Source organism: Tachypleus tridentatus, chromosome 1 (genome assembly GCF_004210375.1).
Source record: "Tachypleus tridentatus isolate NWPU-2018 chromosome 1, ASM421037v1, whole genome shotgun sequence".
Classification (NCBI taxonomy): Eukaryota; Metazoa; Arthropoda; class Merostomata; order Xiphosura; family Limulidae; genus Tachypleus; species Tachypleus tridentatus.
The window spans coordinates 37,331,507-37,346,479 of NC_134825.1; the positions used below are offsets into that span (position 1 = coordinate 37,331,507).

Sequence of the window (14,973 nt, forward strand, 5' to 3'; positions counted from 1 at the left end):
TGCATGCTGATATTTATGTAAAAAAACATGAGATAACTCTGAGCATTCCTCATAAGATTTTGCTAAAGTTTATAAATATTTTCTGAACAAATAATGACATTATTATTATAATTACATCTTTCTAATACAAATGTTATCTGTACAGTCACTTGCACTTAAACTATTAAAATGGTTCAAGGTGATTTTAATTTGAAATGTAAAAATACTTTTCTTCACCTTACAGTTTTTCATATTTCATTTGCATAACCTCCAGAACTTTCTTAATGAATTTCAATTTTTTTTAAAGTAAATGTTTATATTTTTCATTTTCTCTACCATATTACTAACTCTAGCTATGATCATTAATGCACAATTCCATGACTAAAATCAGGAAATAGAGAGAAATACAAACCTATTAATCTTTTGTAGAATATCTTTAGAGATATTCCTTTGTTTATATTAGTAAATTCAGATCTTTTCCTTTTCACACAGTTAATTTTTAGTGTTTTATTTTTCTTTCTTGTCTTTTTCCATTTATTCTTCATTTCCAGACACATTACAGTGTTGGTGGCAGATATGCACAACCCTTCAGCAAAATTTTCCTGCACTATGTAATATCATACATAAGCTTTGAAAAACTGACCCAAAGTATTGCATACATTAAAAATGTTAAACTTTTCAATTATGCAACTAAAAACATAATTAATAAATAATTAACTAAAATATAATTTAAACTGTATCTCTAACTATAACATATTTGGGTAAGAAACAACTATAAACAGCCAACAGTACTACAGTCAGTTACATGAACTCCATAATGACAACTGTGTGCCAATTTCAAAATAACCACTGTTAAATTTTCATGCAAAAATTCTCTCTTTCTAATGACTATATATGACATGTATAGTACTGTACAAAAGTGTTAGGACAAGAGAATATTTTGCCATTCTTTCCTCTTTATGAGGCTAAATCTTCCATGGTATTAAAGAATGAAAATTTCAACACTATGGCAATGCTTCCCTGATCCCTCTTGACAATTAGATGATCCAAGATTAGAATAAACATACTGACCAAATTTAAGATTTGAAAAAACTGTCATGGTACCAAATATAGTATCTTAACTATATAAAAAAAAGCTACCATATAATGCCTGTATATATTAGAAATCAATTTAACAGCACTCTACAAACAAACATTGATAAAAACAGTGTTTAATACCATAAAGTTTTACAGTCACATTTTGGCATGCAGAATTGTCACTAAAGCAAATATTTCATATAAAAGCTTTATGTCATGCTGGTTGCACACTCTGACAAATTGCTTCCAAAACATTGTCAAGTATATCCTAGTTTGCAAGATCAACAAGATAGGTTAGTGTGAAAATAGTAAAGGAAGAGGCAAAACACCTCAACCCAATAATATTTATGTTAAATATCTTCATTTATGCAGCCTTCAAGACAGAAAGAAGACTGCCATGGATCTGAAGCATGAGATTAATGACCATGTGACCAATGATAGAAAACTATGTAGATCTAGAGTATCAAAATTATTCAATAAGAATGGAATATATGGTCATGTAGCAGTTTAGAAACCTCTGCTTTAATCTCTAAATATTGTCAAGGGACTGAAATTTGCTAAAAAGAAACTGATCCATCATAGTATAGCTAGTGGTTCACATTTTAGTGATAAAGGATTCTATTAACAAGATAACGAACTAAATCCAACCTATGAAAAAAATTACTTCACTAAGAAGTAAGCTTCTGGAGTCATCATATGATGTAATGGCTCCCATAGAGCCCTGATCTCAGCTAAATTGAGAAGATCTGGAATCTGATGTATCAAAAACTTGACAAATCAAAAGTTACTTCCAAAAAGACTTTATGGGTGTGTATTAAGAGACATTTGGAGTAAAATACCAAAGGACGCTTGGATTAAATGACTGAAAGACTGTCTGCAATTATTTAAGTAAAAGGGGGACAAACAAAATATTGACTGTTTGCTGAACTTAAGCACTTCGACTGCGTTTTTCTTGTACTAAATATGAAGATTAATAAGATGTTGATGTTTTACCCATTATTTATCTTAACTTTTCCTTGAAAGTAGCCTGAAATCTAATTTTTGACTCTGTCCTAACACTTTCAAAGTACTGTGTGTAACATCTACATGTAAGCTACAAAGCTCAAAAAATTTGTTGGAGGTGGGCATGGCACCTGTCAAAGGTTAAAAAAATGTATTACTTGTTTTAACAGCAATCATTCAGAAAACTCTGAAATGCAAGAGTCAAAAGGTAATGTAAGTACCTTCGAGTCTAGAAATACATCTACACAACTACCATTATATTATTAAGAATTTTCATAACTCACTAGTCATGTGACAATACATCATAAGTCTTAAGCAGTTTTTTAAAGGTTTCTTTTGAAATAGCTTTAAAGTTAGGTAAAATGAAACTTCAAATGGTAACATATATTATAATTATACTTTAATCCATGTAAATTTATAGTAAAGGTGTTTAATTAAATTTTGAATATAACACTGTGACTTGTATAGAAAGGCATTTAAAGAGGTATCCATCTTTAAAGGGTTAATGAGGGTACAAGACTGCAGAGTAGCATATCTAATGTATATAGCATTTCCACACTACTTAATTTTATAGCAAGGTTGTACCCATAAGCCAGTCATTACAAGGTGTTAGCTTTCAGAACTCTGCTTAACAAGGTGTTAGCTTTCTTAAAAAAACATAATGTTAAGCAGAGTTCTGATACTCTTTGTTTTGGACAAATGGATCTTAATTTTATTGTAGCCTTCTTCAATCCAACTAGAAAGGAGTAATGTAAGTATTGTGATAATATGGGCCTGTTTTAGCTGGAGTAAACTTAGCCCACTGGAAGCATATTTCACATGATGATATTTTAAACAATGTTGCATTACTGGAATTATGTATACATGGATGGACTATACATATTTCAGCATGGTAATGAACTATGCCATACAACATTCTTTCAGAAAATATCATCCAGAATCTCCTTAAAGCAGTCCAAAACCCTCACTTGTTGCCAAATTTGAAAGTTGAATAATAGTTCAAATTATAATTAAGGCCAAAAGTTACTTTTTCTAGCAGCAAAATACAATGCATTCTTCTTTGTAAGGTGCAATTTTTAAAAGTACTTAATAATATATATATACACACACACACAAGAATATTTATAGAGTACACAGCAGTTATATTTCACAGTGGAATGTTGTGGATATATGCAATTCTCACTATTATGTTTTAATGTGGAAAAAGTGACTTAATGTAATAGACAGTGTATTCCTGCCACTGTGAAGGTCCTACACTGTATGTCTACTGTTACCTTTTATTTGTCCTTTATATCACAATTTTATACAACCGTCTTTAGAATGTAAAACTTTTTGATTTTTGGCTTCCTTGCCTGAAAACCATTTTCAAAATATACACGTGTACATGCAACTCTGTGTGCATGTGTGTGTATGTGCATGCATGCATGTGTGTGTGTAGTAGCTCAGAGCTTTTGCTATAAGCAAAGCCAAAAGTGCAAAACAATTAACTATTTTAAAATCCATGGAATAATTTAAACTGATAGATTAGTTTAAACTTTTCCCATCACTGGAAACAGGTACTTTTGTTTGTATATTATGTGAATAAGTACTACACAATTTGAGGTATTTAGACTACTTCCATTAACAACCAAAAATCAGAACTTTTACAGACTTTTATAGTAACACAGTTACTAAAATATTTTAACATTTTTTGAGTATACTGTAATATCACACTCACTCATATATTTTTAGATGCAGTACAGTGGCTCATTGAATGGCTCTGAACTTTTTTCAAGGACAAAACTTTATCTTATAGCTTAACATCTCTTGATTGATTTGCAGCCTAATTAGATTTTTGAACTCAAGAGGTCAATCCCTTTCAACTGGACATATATGAACATGCTCAAGTTACTCTAATTCTACCTAAAAGAATTTCAATATGAGTTTAGGCTGGTAGAGATCCTAAGGAGAAATAAAATTAAGTTGGGTATGTATATGCACCCCAAGCTTGGTATCGTTGGCACACAAAAATAAATGGATAATAAAAAGGAAGAAAAATTCTCAAAAACTTAATTTACTCTAATTCTACCTAAAAGGATTTCAACTGTTGTAGTTGTTGAAGATTCTCTGTTATTGTTTTTACAGTAACCATCATAGGGCATTATTTTGAAATTACATATATTTTGGTACTTAGATTTAATTAAAAATATTGTGTTGATAAACTAACACACCAAACACAAAAGGTGACAAGTACTCCTTTGTCATATAACTAACTCCAACATAAATACTTTTATTCTACACTCTAGTACTCTATAGAACATTCTCCAAAAACAGTGATACCACAAAAGTCCTAAGAACCTTTTTATTTGGCATTTGTGCTTTAGCACATTTCTCCAAAAATATAACATTTTCACTTTTTAATACTAAATAGTTTCATCATTAAGATTTTTGCACATTAAAAGATTATTTTTTAAATCACTTTATCCTACTATGGAAGCTCCACTAACAGAGCTTTCCGATATTGTATTCATTTTCTTTTTGGATTATTTCCATCAAAATTGTTGAGTATTTAGAGATGTTGGGTGAATGGTATGAAACTCTACCTGGAGTTTCACTTTTATTTGCTTTTCATTCCCAAACAGATATAGGGGATTAACATCCCATGTTGGACTTTCTTTTCTAAGACTAAATCAAAATCTGCTTTTCTCTCATTTCAAAATGGATAAAAATTCAGGTAAAATAAGTAATCTGTATAGGTGGCTCAATAGTCTTGATAAACTATGCTGAAGACTTTGGCTTTATGCTATAATAATCAATTTATTGTTTAATGTAAACAAATTTTTTTTATTATACCTGTGTATTACACAATGGTTTACTGGAAACAAAAACAAAAAAGAACTAAGTTTTATAATGTGCAGAATGAACTGTAAATTACTTTAATTAAAACTGTTGTATAAACAGAACATTTTAATTATATATTCACATTAACAACAGCACTATACATAACAACACTTAGCAGAAAAATATATTAGTAGTGCTTTTTTGTTTTTCAACAACAATTTCTGAAACACTAAATATTTAAGGGGCTACAAGGGGTTTAGATATTTATTGAACCTTCCCTTAAACCCCCTTCATACTTCTTTTAAGATTGCTTTCATTTCGAAAACAATAATACAACAACCGTTTATTTTACTAAATTATATACATATATATATTGCAAATAATACAGTAACCATTTAACTTCTGTGGTAAAGTTTATACTTACGTAAACTTTGCCCCAAAATCCCAATCCAAAAAATACCTAAAATAATCCAGGCTACTAACCTCTCTGCACCATCACCTTAAAATATTACCCCTATCAGCTTTGATAAGAATGACTCTATTGGTATTTGCATATCATTTTTAAAACAATGCTTGTTTTATAAAACAGTATAGTAAGTGAGGTAAGAAGTATCATTTTGTTATTTCATCCTATGAATATTTTTAAATGTCACAAAAACGTTTCAATTTTATCACCTTGCAGAACTATCCAGAAATACCAGTTTATCATTTATCCTCAGTTGATTTATTTATTTACAAAAGACAATCATAAAGTTTTCAACAACATAAATACATTGATTTTTAAATTAAAAAGAAAACATTTCTTTTAGCTTCTTTTAGCTAAAACATAAAAAAATTGATAACTACCTATTTCAGCCCACCAATTTCATTAATACATTTATTAATTTCTTTTAATGATTAACTACAACAGCGCTCAAATTTTTTCACGATGTAAAAAGTAAATGGACGTTCTTTTCTCATTTTATATTTTATAAAATCTGACAGTCACTGTGGGCTGTGGAACTGAAACTAATAATGCAAACTGTAATTTAACGTCATTATCGAATTTTAAAAAAAGCGTGTAACTTCAATGTAAACAAATGGTTAGAATAATGTTAATTTTATTATTATAATAACGAAACTATAAATTATCAGCTATCACAAATAAGTCACTAACAAATCATATATGTTTAATTATTCTGTTGGGGGTATCGATCATCGAACCCTCATCTTGAATGTATAACTTTTCTCCTTACTTTGATGAACATCCAAAGGCTGTCGTGAACTTACTTCCCGGTGCCACTGCTAGCAACAGTAACTAATAGTAACAGAAACATTAACAAATCACGTTAGGCTAGAACGTATCATAAGCCTAAAAATAAGGCTTAACTCTTGTTTCGCATAAGTGGAATCGGAACCATTTTTGAGCATAAACTACAACATAGGCGAGGCTATATGGCTTTATCCTTTTCGTTTTCATAAATAAATATACCGACGGTATCGCCGCTTCTTTTCCATTATGATTACGTGACATGTTATCTTTTAACAAACTACATGACCAGAAATGTCAATATAATCCAATGAAGATTTAAATACAATTTTATGCTTTAACGCTTTTCACACATCCATTCGAAATGTTCTTAAACTATGGCTGGTGACATTTGAGAGACGAGTGAAACGCCGAAGTGTAATTAAACTTATAATTATAGTTTATTATTTGGTTTTGAACTATTCATATCTTAAATCATTTTAAAAGAATGCGTTACAAAATATTGTTTCATAAAATAGCATTCCCTTCAAAGTTGCAACACTATAAGTGAATCAATCCACTCATAATTAAAACTGAAAATTTTAGTAAAAAATGTTTTATAGTAAATCGCGCGAAAGTGATTTTTTTTCTGACTAATAAAACCAAATCATAGATTACAACAACATTGTCAACTCTACTTTCCTGTTGGTTCAGTAGTAGGTTTAATGGCTTATAACACTAGAAATTGTTGTTCGATACCCCACTATGAGTAAAAGACAATTTTTATATAAAATATCGCCCCTCAAATGTTTACCGACTAATTGGTTAGATAAATGAATTACATTTGGCATTATTACAGATGAAATATTTATCAGACATCCAATAAAACAATTTTTAAATTAGTGTTAAGGTTAGATAATAAGTTTTGGCTTTGAATTTCGTGCAAAGCTACACGAGGGTTTTTAGTTTTAGCTGCCTTCCATTTATCAATGTAGGTACAGGCAGAAAGCAATCAGTCATCACCGCCAACTCTTGGGCCACTCTTTTAGTTGAAGTGACTTTCGCATTATAGCGACCCAACGGTTAAAAGGGAGAGCATGTTGCGTATGACAGGGATTCGAACCCATGATTGAAAATCAACCGTCCTAACCACCACACCCATTGAATAATTAAAAGTTTGCCTCAGTTCATTTAAACAGATGTTAAAAGTGAATCCCGGATAAAAATGCATCAATAATATAGTATGTAAAAAATGTCATATTGCCAATTCTCCCCTCCCCTCGAAAGGAAAATATTCAACAGATCCTATGCTTATGTTTCGTATTTATTTATTCATGTTGCCTTCCGGCCCAGCATAGCCAGGTGGGTTAAGGCGTGCGACTCGTAATCTGAGGGTCGAGGGTTCACATCTCCGTCGCACCAAACATGCTCCCCTCTTCAGCCGTGGGGGCGTTATAAAGTTTCAATATTCGTTGGTTAAAAAGTGGTCCAAGAGTGGGGGGTTATGACTAGCTGCTTTCCCAAACTTACACTGCTAAATTCGGGACGGCTAGCGCAAATAACCCTCCTGTAGCTTTGCGCGAAATTTAAAAAAATAAACATCTTGCCTTATTAATGGTGTCATATTCATCAGCCTTGATCACAAGTTAAGAAATAGGGTAGACATTTATGTGTGTTTTCGAACTCTCGTTGTCCGAACAGATTTATTGACAAGAAACGGATGAACCGTTTCATTCAGCAAAGTACGGTGTTTATGCTCAATGATTTCAGATTTCCATCACCAGTTTTCCCATCTGAAGATTCGATAGATTTTGCTGGTTTACTTCTCGTCTTTAAGTTCCTTCCTGATATATCTCTTCAAGAAAGTGAATAATGCAGGATCAAATTTCCACTTTCATTGCCAAGCTTCATAAAATCAAAGTGCAAATTTACTCTCAAATATTTGAAATATGATTTTAAATGTTTTAGTAGTAAAATAAATGATTAAGTCAGATTTCTTATTGGAAACATGCTGACAGCGCAATTTTAATAAAATGGTTTTTCTTCTACAAAATACAGTGCGTGAGTGTGTGTATGCGTTCTCAAACATGAAATAATTTTTTTATACGCTAAACCTGAAAGTCTAGATAAATATTAGCTTTCACATTTATCTTTAATTCTTCGCATTACATATCTTGTATCATAAGGAAGTGTTAAATATTTTAAATATTGTACTTCGACAAAGTTTTATTACGTATGTTAATATTAAATATTTGTATACAAAGTAAGAAATACTTACAATAAGCTTTAAATCTGACACAAACTTGATAAGCGATATATTAAAGAGACAGTGATCAAGATTCATAAACATAAAACCAATTTTATTAGCTTATATATTTACAATATTCATTCTCAGAACAAAATAAAACTTATTCAACCAATGAAACATATGTTCAAAGAAAAGGTGGATCAGTTACAGTTTATAGTAGACTAGGCTTTTCATGGCGAAGAAAATTTGTTAATATTTAAGACCCTCTGATACCAAGTATTTTGTTGGGTTTATAAAACACATTTTGGGGCATTAATATGCCTCCACATATTTTAAACGTTAATGTGGATATATATTTTTGTTTTACAATACAAATGCATTCTCTTTTTATGATCATAGTTAAACGTAACACATTTCATAATTTCACCTTTTCCATTTAATTTGCACTTTTTAAAAATATCATGTAATTGAGTTTTGTGTGTGTTTTCTCATTACAAAGCCACATCGAGTTATCTGCTGAGTCCACCGAGGAGAATCGAGCCCATGATTTTAGCGTTGTAAATCCGTAGATTTACCGATGTACCAGCGGGAATATTGAATGCGATTCTGAAATTTAACCCAGTTGATAATTATGGAAGTTTCTTGTTCTAGAAATTATTTGAAGTATGCAATTATAATATTTTAAAAGTAAAGCATCTATCAAACAACTTAAACAAATACAGCTGAAACCCAAGTAGTATTGATTCTAATACACCTTGTGTATCTGGTTGGAAAAATAAAGTGAAACAGTAATCAGTAGTATATATAAATATATATATTCACTTATCTTTGCCTTTATCTCAACGAAAACCAAAAAGTTGTAAAATTTCAATGTCGACGTACTTTCATACATTCAGTAGTTCCAATAAAACAGCATATTATGGTTGAGCAGGTATTTTGATCAGGTTCGTGGAATGCAAAAGAAGTATTTAACGAGCCATACGATGACCTTTTGGCACCAAATTATGGAAGTCAATGTTTTTACCATTAAGTTTCAAAAACTAAATATATATATATATATATATATATATTCTTAGATTTTTTAAAAATAAAATACAAACATAACTTGTGTTTCAAAGATGATTTGGTAATAGAATAATATGATGATATAATATATGACATGAAAGAAGCACTTTTGTAGACGGTGAAGAGCTCGATAGATATTATGGTAACGGCTAAAATAATCAATGAAAGGATTTGAAGATATCAGTTGGATCTAATTTTAAAATAATGTATCTGTGGAAAAGGTAAGAATTGTACTTTTAATGTCTACTTTGGAATTGTAAAAGTTAGTTTGGCATATATGGCAAGTAAACGATTTAGTTTTAACAATGTGTGTGGACTCATCTTACATTTCCCAGTTGAAGCAACTATTTGTACAATAGCTAATGCGACGGTAGGTGATCATTGGCAAGGTTACTGACAGTGCGAGTCATGACATTATAAAAGTTGCGACTCAAAATCATGGTGATCAGATATAAGGACTTTAACAGTTTGAAGGCTAGTAAACTTAATATACAGCAGCATTTGCGAAAGACACACATGTCAAATTTTAATATTGTCATTCTAAATCTTTAGTAATAATAGCAATGTTGATATAAACTGGGGTGCAGGTTGGTAGAACCCTGGACATCGTAGAAGGTGGGCCGGGTTCCAATCTGTTCGATACTACAAAGAATTTCTCTTATGTTAAGCTGTGGTGCATTTTAAGAGTGACAGATGATTCCGTCTAGCAAAGATGATTAGTGGTAGGATGCAACGGACTGAATGACTTACCTCTGTTCAATAGTTCAGGTTAAGAGCCTCAGTAACTTTGCCAAACATGCAAATTTCTTATATTCTTTAATAACTAATGTTATTCATCTCCATCAATAACTTTTAACTATAAGGTATAAAATATGTTGCTTAAATACATGCATTGCGCAAACTCCCCATTCATTTTACATTATTAAAAATACAAAGTTTTAATTTGTCCTACCTCTTTTCTATTTAAGTATTTTTGTTCTGAACTAATGTTTTACTTAGAATAACTTTAGATAGCACATCTTTTGAACATGGAAATGAACTGAAGATTGGAGAAACAGAAGTTGAAGTGATAAACACTCAACTAGTAATTAGATAAAAAGAATTTTCTAATTAAAGAAAAATGTTAGAGGTTTGCCCTTCGGTCTAAACCTTTACCGTGCTTATTAAATAGAGACCATAATAGTTTTCCAAGATATTTTTAATGTCTATGTACAAGGTAATGCACGCACGCGCCTTACGAAGAATAATGTATAAAACAAACAAAAAACAAAACCGCCAACATTACTATGGAAAAAATATATAATAATTCATATATAAGTAGATCAACTGCATACATTGCTAAATCGTTTATACTTTCAATGCAGTAGCCTAGAATGTTTTAACTCTCATTTTCACCAGATTTAAAGCGAACATATAAATAAAATCAACACACTTTCTCTAATATAATTTGAATAATGTCCAATACACCTCCATCTGTTTCGCTTTATTTTTGCTACATGAGAAACAAAAATTAATGTCCCTCCTTCTAGTTGAATGGTTGAACAAGCCACGCTGAATTTAAATGTAGAATAAAAAATTCAGACTCCACTAAAAATTAACAGTTCATTTACGTACATACTTTCAGCAATTAACAGTCTGCACAAAGACTAAACGTATGATCAACTGATCTGAAATTGTGACCAGTTTTGAATAAGCCATTGAAATTATCAAATTGATAAAGATGGCCTTTTTTTCCCGTTTTGTAAAGATTTCCCGCTTTTCCCAAACACCATACCAATCATCTTCGAAACTGTCATGGCGGCGCCCACTTTTCGTCTGACTGGTAGTGTCTTAAGCGCTTGCATTGCCCTCGCTTCACGAATGAGGCTTTGAAAAGCCAAACTGACTCCAACGTAATTTTCTGCTGCAGAAACTTCGTAGAATTGACATTGGAATTGTAAGGACATCTCGTGGCCATCATCCACGCCAACTTGTCGTACGTGTTCCAGATCTCTCTTGTTGCCGAGCAGAATCACAGGCGCATACCTTAGGCCTTTCATAGCACTAATTGTTTCTAATAAAACGCGCGCTTGTTGAAAGCTAGCCTTCTCACAAATACTATAGACGAGAACAAAGGCGTTAGCCCAAGAGATATGTTCATGTAGACAGGCTGCCGTCTGTGGAAAAGGAAAAAGAAAAATCACTAAAACTATGACTAATAATGAAAAAAAAATGCAACTCCTGCATTCAATGTTATTCATTGTATAATAATAGAATAGAATAGAAATAACGGTTTTTTATGGCTTTGAAAATTGTTCAATGTGTTTATTGTGAATTTTGTTTGAGTTTCAATCAAGCAGAGATTACAAAATTAATCACATATAACTCTTTCATGTCGTCCGCAACGATTATGAAAATTTGTTGAAGAAATCAACATTATTCTATCTATATAGAAATGTTTGTTTTTGAATTTCGCGAAAAGCTACACGAGGACAATTTGTGCTAGCCGTCCCTTATTTACCAGTGTAATTCTAGAGAGAAGGCAACTAGTCACCACCCCTCACCGCCAACTCTTGGGCAAATCTTTTACCAACGAATAGTGGGATTGACCTTCACATTATAACACCCCACGGCTGAAAGGGCGAGCATGTTTGGTGCGACGGAGATTCGAACCCGCAACCCTTAGATTATGAGTCGAACGCCTTAACACACCCGGCCATGCCCACCCGATATGAAAATAACTACGTTACAGAACTAATAAATGTTATCAACATTACTACTACAAGTATGCAAACTATAGCTGATATGTTGTTCTTATTTTACCGCTCAATGGGCCATCTGTACTATGTTCACCGCAGGAAAATCGAACCTTGGATTTTAGAGCTATGTCTCCGTAAAGTATCGTTTACTCACTGAAGGACTAAAACCGATAAACTATTAAATTTCATAAGTATTACTACTATAATGATTTTTCATCAGTTTATATTCGATACACTGCTAAAATGCTAATTTATAGGGTATTAACAAAAAAGCAATACTGCTAGTAGCAGCAGTAATTTTATTTAAACATAAGCGATCAAAGGTCCCGGTGTGGCCAGGTTGTTAAAGCGCTCGACTGGTAATCCGTGGTGGCGTTATAATGTGACAGTCAATGCTATTATTCGCTGGTAAAAGAGTAGCCCAAGTGTATACATACACTGCTGACCAAAATCTTAAAGCCAATGAACATAAAGAAAAAATATGCATTTGCGTTGTCAGACTGAACCACTTATTTGAGTAGAGCTTCGAAAGATGAAAATAAGAAAAGGGAAAATAAAAATAAAAAACTTTTTTAGCATTTAATAGGAAAAATGTGAACACTATGAGATTAGCCTAAATACTAGCAGGTCAAAAGTATAAAACCTTACTGAAACGAAGCGTTAATCGGTAAACACGTAACGACATTTAGTCATTTGTGTTCAAGCATGAGCGTTGTCAACATTTCTCACTGACATCTCCTGTGTTACATTGGGTAAAAACATGGCAAAGGCTAAAAAGTTGACAGAGTTTGAACGTAGCAGAATTGTCGAGCTGTAAAAGCAAAGTCTCTCTCAACGTGTCATCGCTGGTGAGATTGGGCGTAGTAAAATTGCTGTTGCAAATATCTTAAAATATCCTGAGGGATACGGAACGAAATTTTCTTGGGCCGACCACTTGAAATTCTCGTTCCGTATCCCTCAGGATAGCTGCATTCTACGTCCATAAGGACCTTAATCTGGTTCGATGATTGGCTGGTTTTTTGCTGGACAACCCGTCGAATTCTCTTGCTCAAGAACAATAAGACGGTATCTACGAGAGAAAGGCTTTAAAAACCATAAATGTCTTCAAAGGCCACGACTCCTTCCACACCATGAAACAGTTCAGTTAAACTTTGCTGAGAAGCTCCAAACATTGGACGTAGAAAAGTGGACGAAGGTTTTGTTCTCTGATGAGAAAAAATTTAACCTGGATGGTCCAGATGGCTTCCAACGTTACTGGCACGATAGGGATATCCCACCGGAGACATTTTCTACACGAGACAGTGGAGGAGGTTCCTTCATGATCTGGGGTGCTTTCTCCTTCCATGGAACAATGGAGCTTCAAATTATACAGGGGCGTCAAACAGCAGTTGGCTACATTGGCATGTTGGAGAGAGCATCCTTATTGATTGAAGGCCCTCGCTTGTGTGGATATGACTGGATCTTTCAGCAGGACAACGCTGCAATCCACAATGTCCGCAGGACAAATGACTTTTTCATGGCGAATAACGTGATTCCTTTGGGCAATTCAGCGTGTTCACTCAAACTGAACCCCATTGAAAATGTTTGGGGGGTGGATGGCAAGGGAAGTCTATAGAAGTGGACGTCAATTCCAAACACTGCATGATTTTCGTGGAGCCATCTTCACCACTTGGAATAACATTCCAGCCAGCCTTCTGCAAAAGCTTATATCGACCATTCCAAAGCAAATGTTTGAAGTTACTCAAATAAGTGGTTAAGTCTAACAACGCAAAATGCATATTTTTTCATTATGTTCATCATCCTTAAGATTTTGGCCAGCAGTGTATTTCAGTATTGATTATTAATCTTACCTTAAAACTGTCGTTATGCATTTTACGTCTTATATTTTACCGTATGGATACGGTAAATATAAACGTTATGTACGTTGGAGATTAATAAATAGTAAGTAGTCAATGGAAAGGAGTTTCTTTGGAGATAAAAATATTTAATTGATTGATAAATCCTTACTTTACAAGCCGACGTGTCCAAGATTTCCACTTCTGTTGTGACGTTGTCAAAAGATACGCTATGTTGATATAGATAATCTGAAAATGAAAATAAATTTGGCATGGTGTAATTTGTTTTCGCAAAGCAAAATTAAGGAAGTAATACCGAACATTTAGGAAAAAAATCACAGTGAGGTGGATTAAATGATGGGCAATATTAAATTAATATAATAAGAAAAATTAATGATGGCACTATAAGTTCCTCAACAAATATTACACGTCAGTGGAATGAACTGAGTATACCAGGCGCTAAAAGGGTAACATGGTTATATTTTAAAAATGCTTAGTATAAAAATACAGTATCAATTCAGTGTTAACATTTATTCAAAACTTTGGTTAAATACTATGCCGCTTTAGAGTTTCATTGACAATGACAGTAATATATTTGATTTAATGCGTCCTGATCAAGAAATGTATTCAGTAATGACCAACATGAGTTTTTTTATTGTTGACCAAGATCGAGCCAGTAGTCTTGGAATACTCTTTTTCAACGAAACGTGAAACTGACTGTAACATTATGACTTTCACACAGCTGAAAAGGGAAAAACGTTCAGTAATGAAATTGCAAGCTGCAAATATAGGGTCTTAACCACCAGATCAAGATTTATTTAAATTGGTTTTGCTGGTTCAATCCCATCTGAGATTTACGTATATAGTTCGATATTTCATGTATATTTGACATGACTATTTCATTGTTTTTATGAAATTTTTGTCACCATGCATTGTATGTTGTCAGCTGAACTGTGGTTTCTTTTAACAACAACAAAAAAG

The 14,973-nt window shown here is 32.5% G+C and overlaps 1 protein-coding gene and 1 pseudogene across 2 annotated transcripts in view; both read right to left on the minus strand.

Moving 5' to 3' along the window:
* The window catches only part of LOC143246281 (uncharacterized), a 166,683-nt pseudogene extending 160,162 nt beyond the window's left edge, over positions 1 to 6,521 (minus strand). Inside the window, exon 1 of the transcript XR_013025900.1 lies at positions 6,114 to 6,521. The product of XR_013025900.1 is annotated as an uncharacterized LOC143246281 (transcript). The remainder of the gene's footprint in view (positions 1 to 6,113) is intronic.
* A 1,958-nt stretch (positions 6,522 to 8,479) lies between these two features.
* Positions 8,480 to 14,973, minus strand: part of LOC143246293 (ras-related and estrogen-regulated growth inhibitor-like protein) — a 56,818-nt gene continuing 50,324 nt past the window's right edge. The window contains exons 3-4 of the mRNA XM_076492767.1: positions 14,165 to 14,241; positions 8,480 to 11,575 (exon numbers count right to left, since the gene is read on the minus strand). Of these exons, the coding sequence (XP_076348882.1) occupies positions 11,126 to 11,575; positions 14,165 to 14,241 (527 nt within the window). The 3' untranslated portion in view covers positions 8,480 to 11,125. The remainder of the gene's footprint in view (positions 11,576 to 14,164; positions 14,242 to 14,973) is intronic.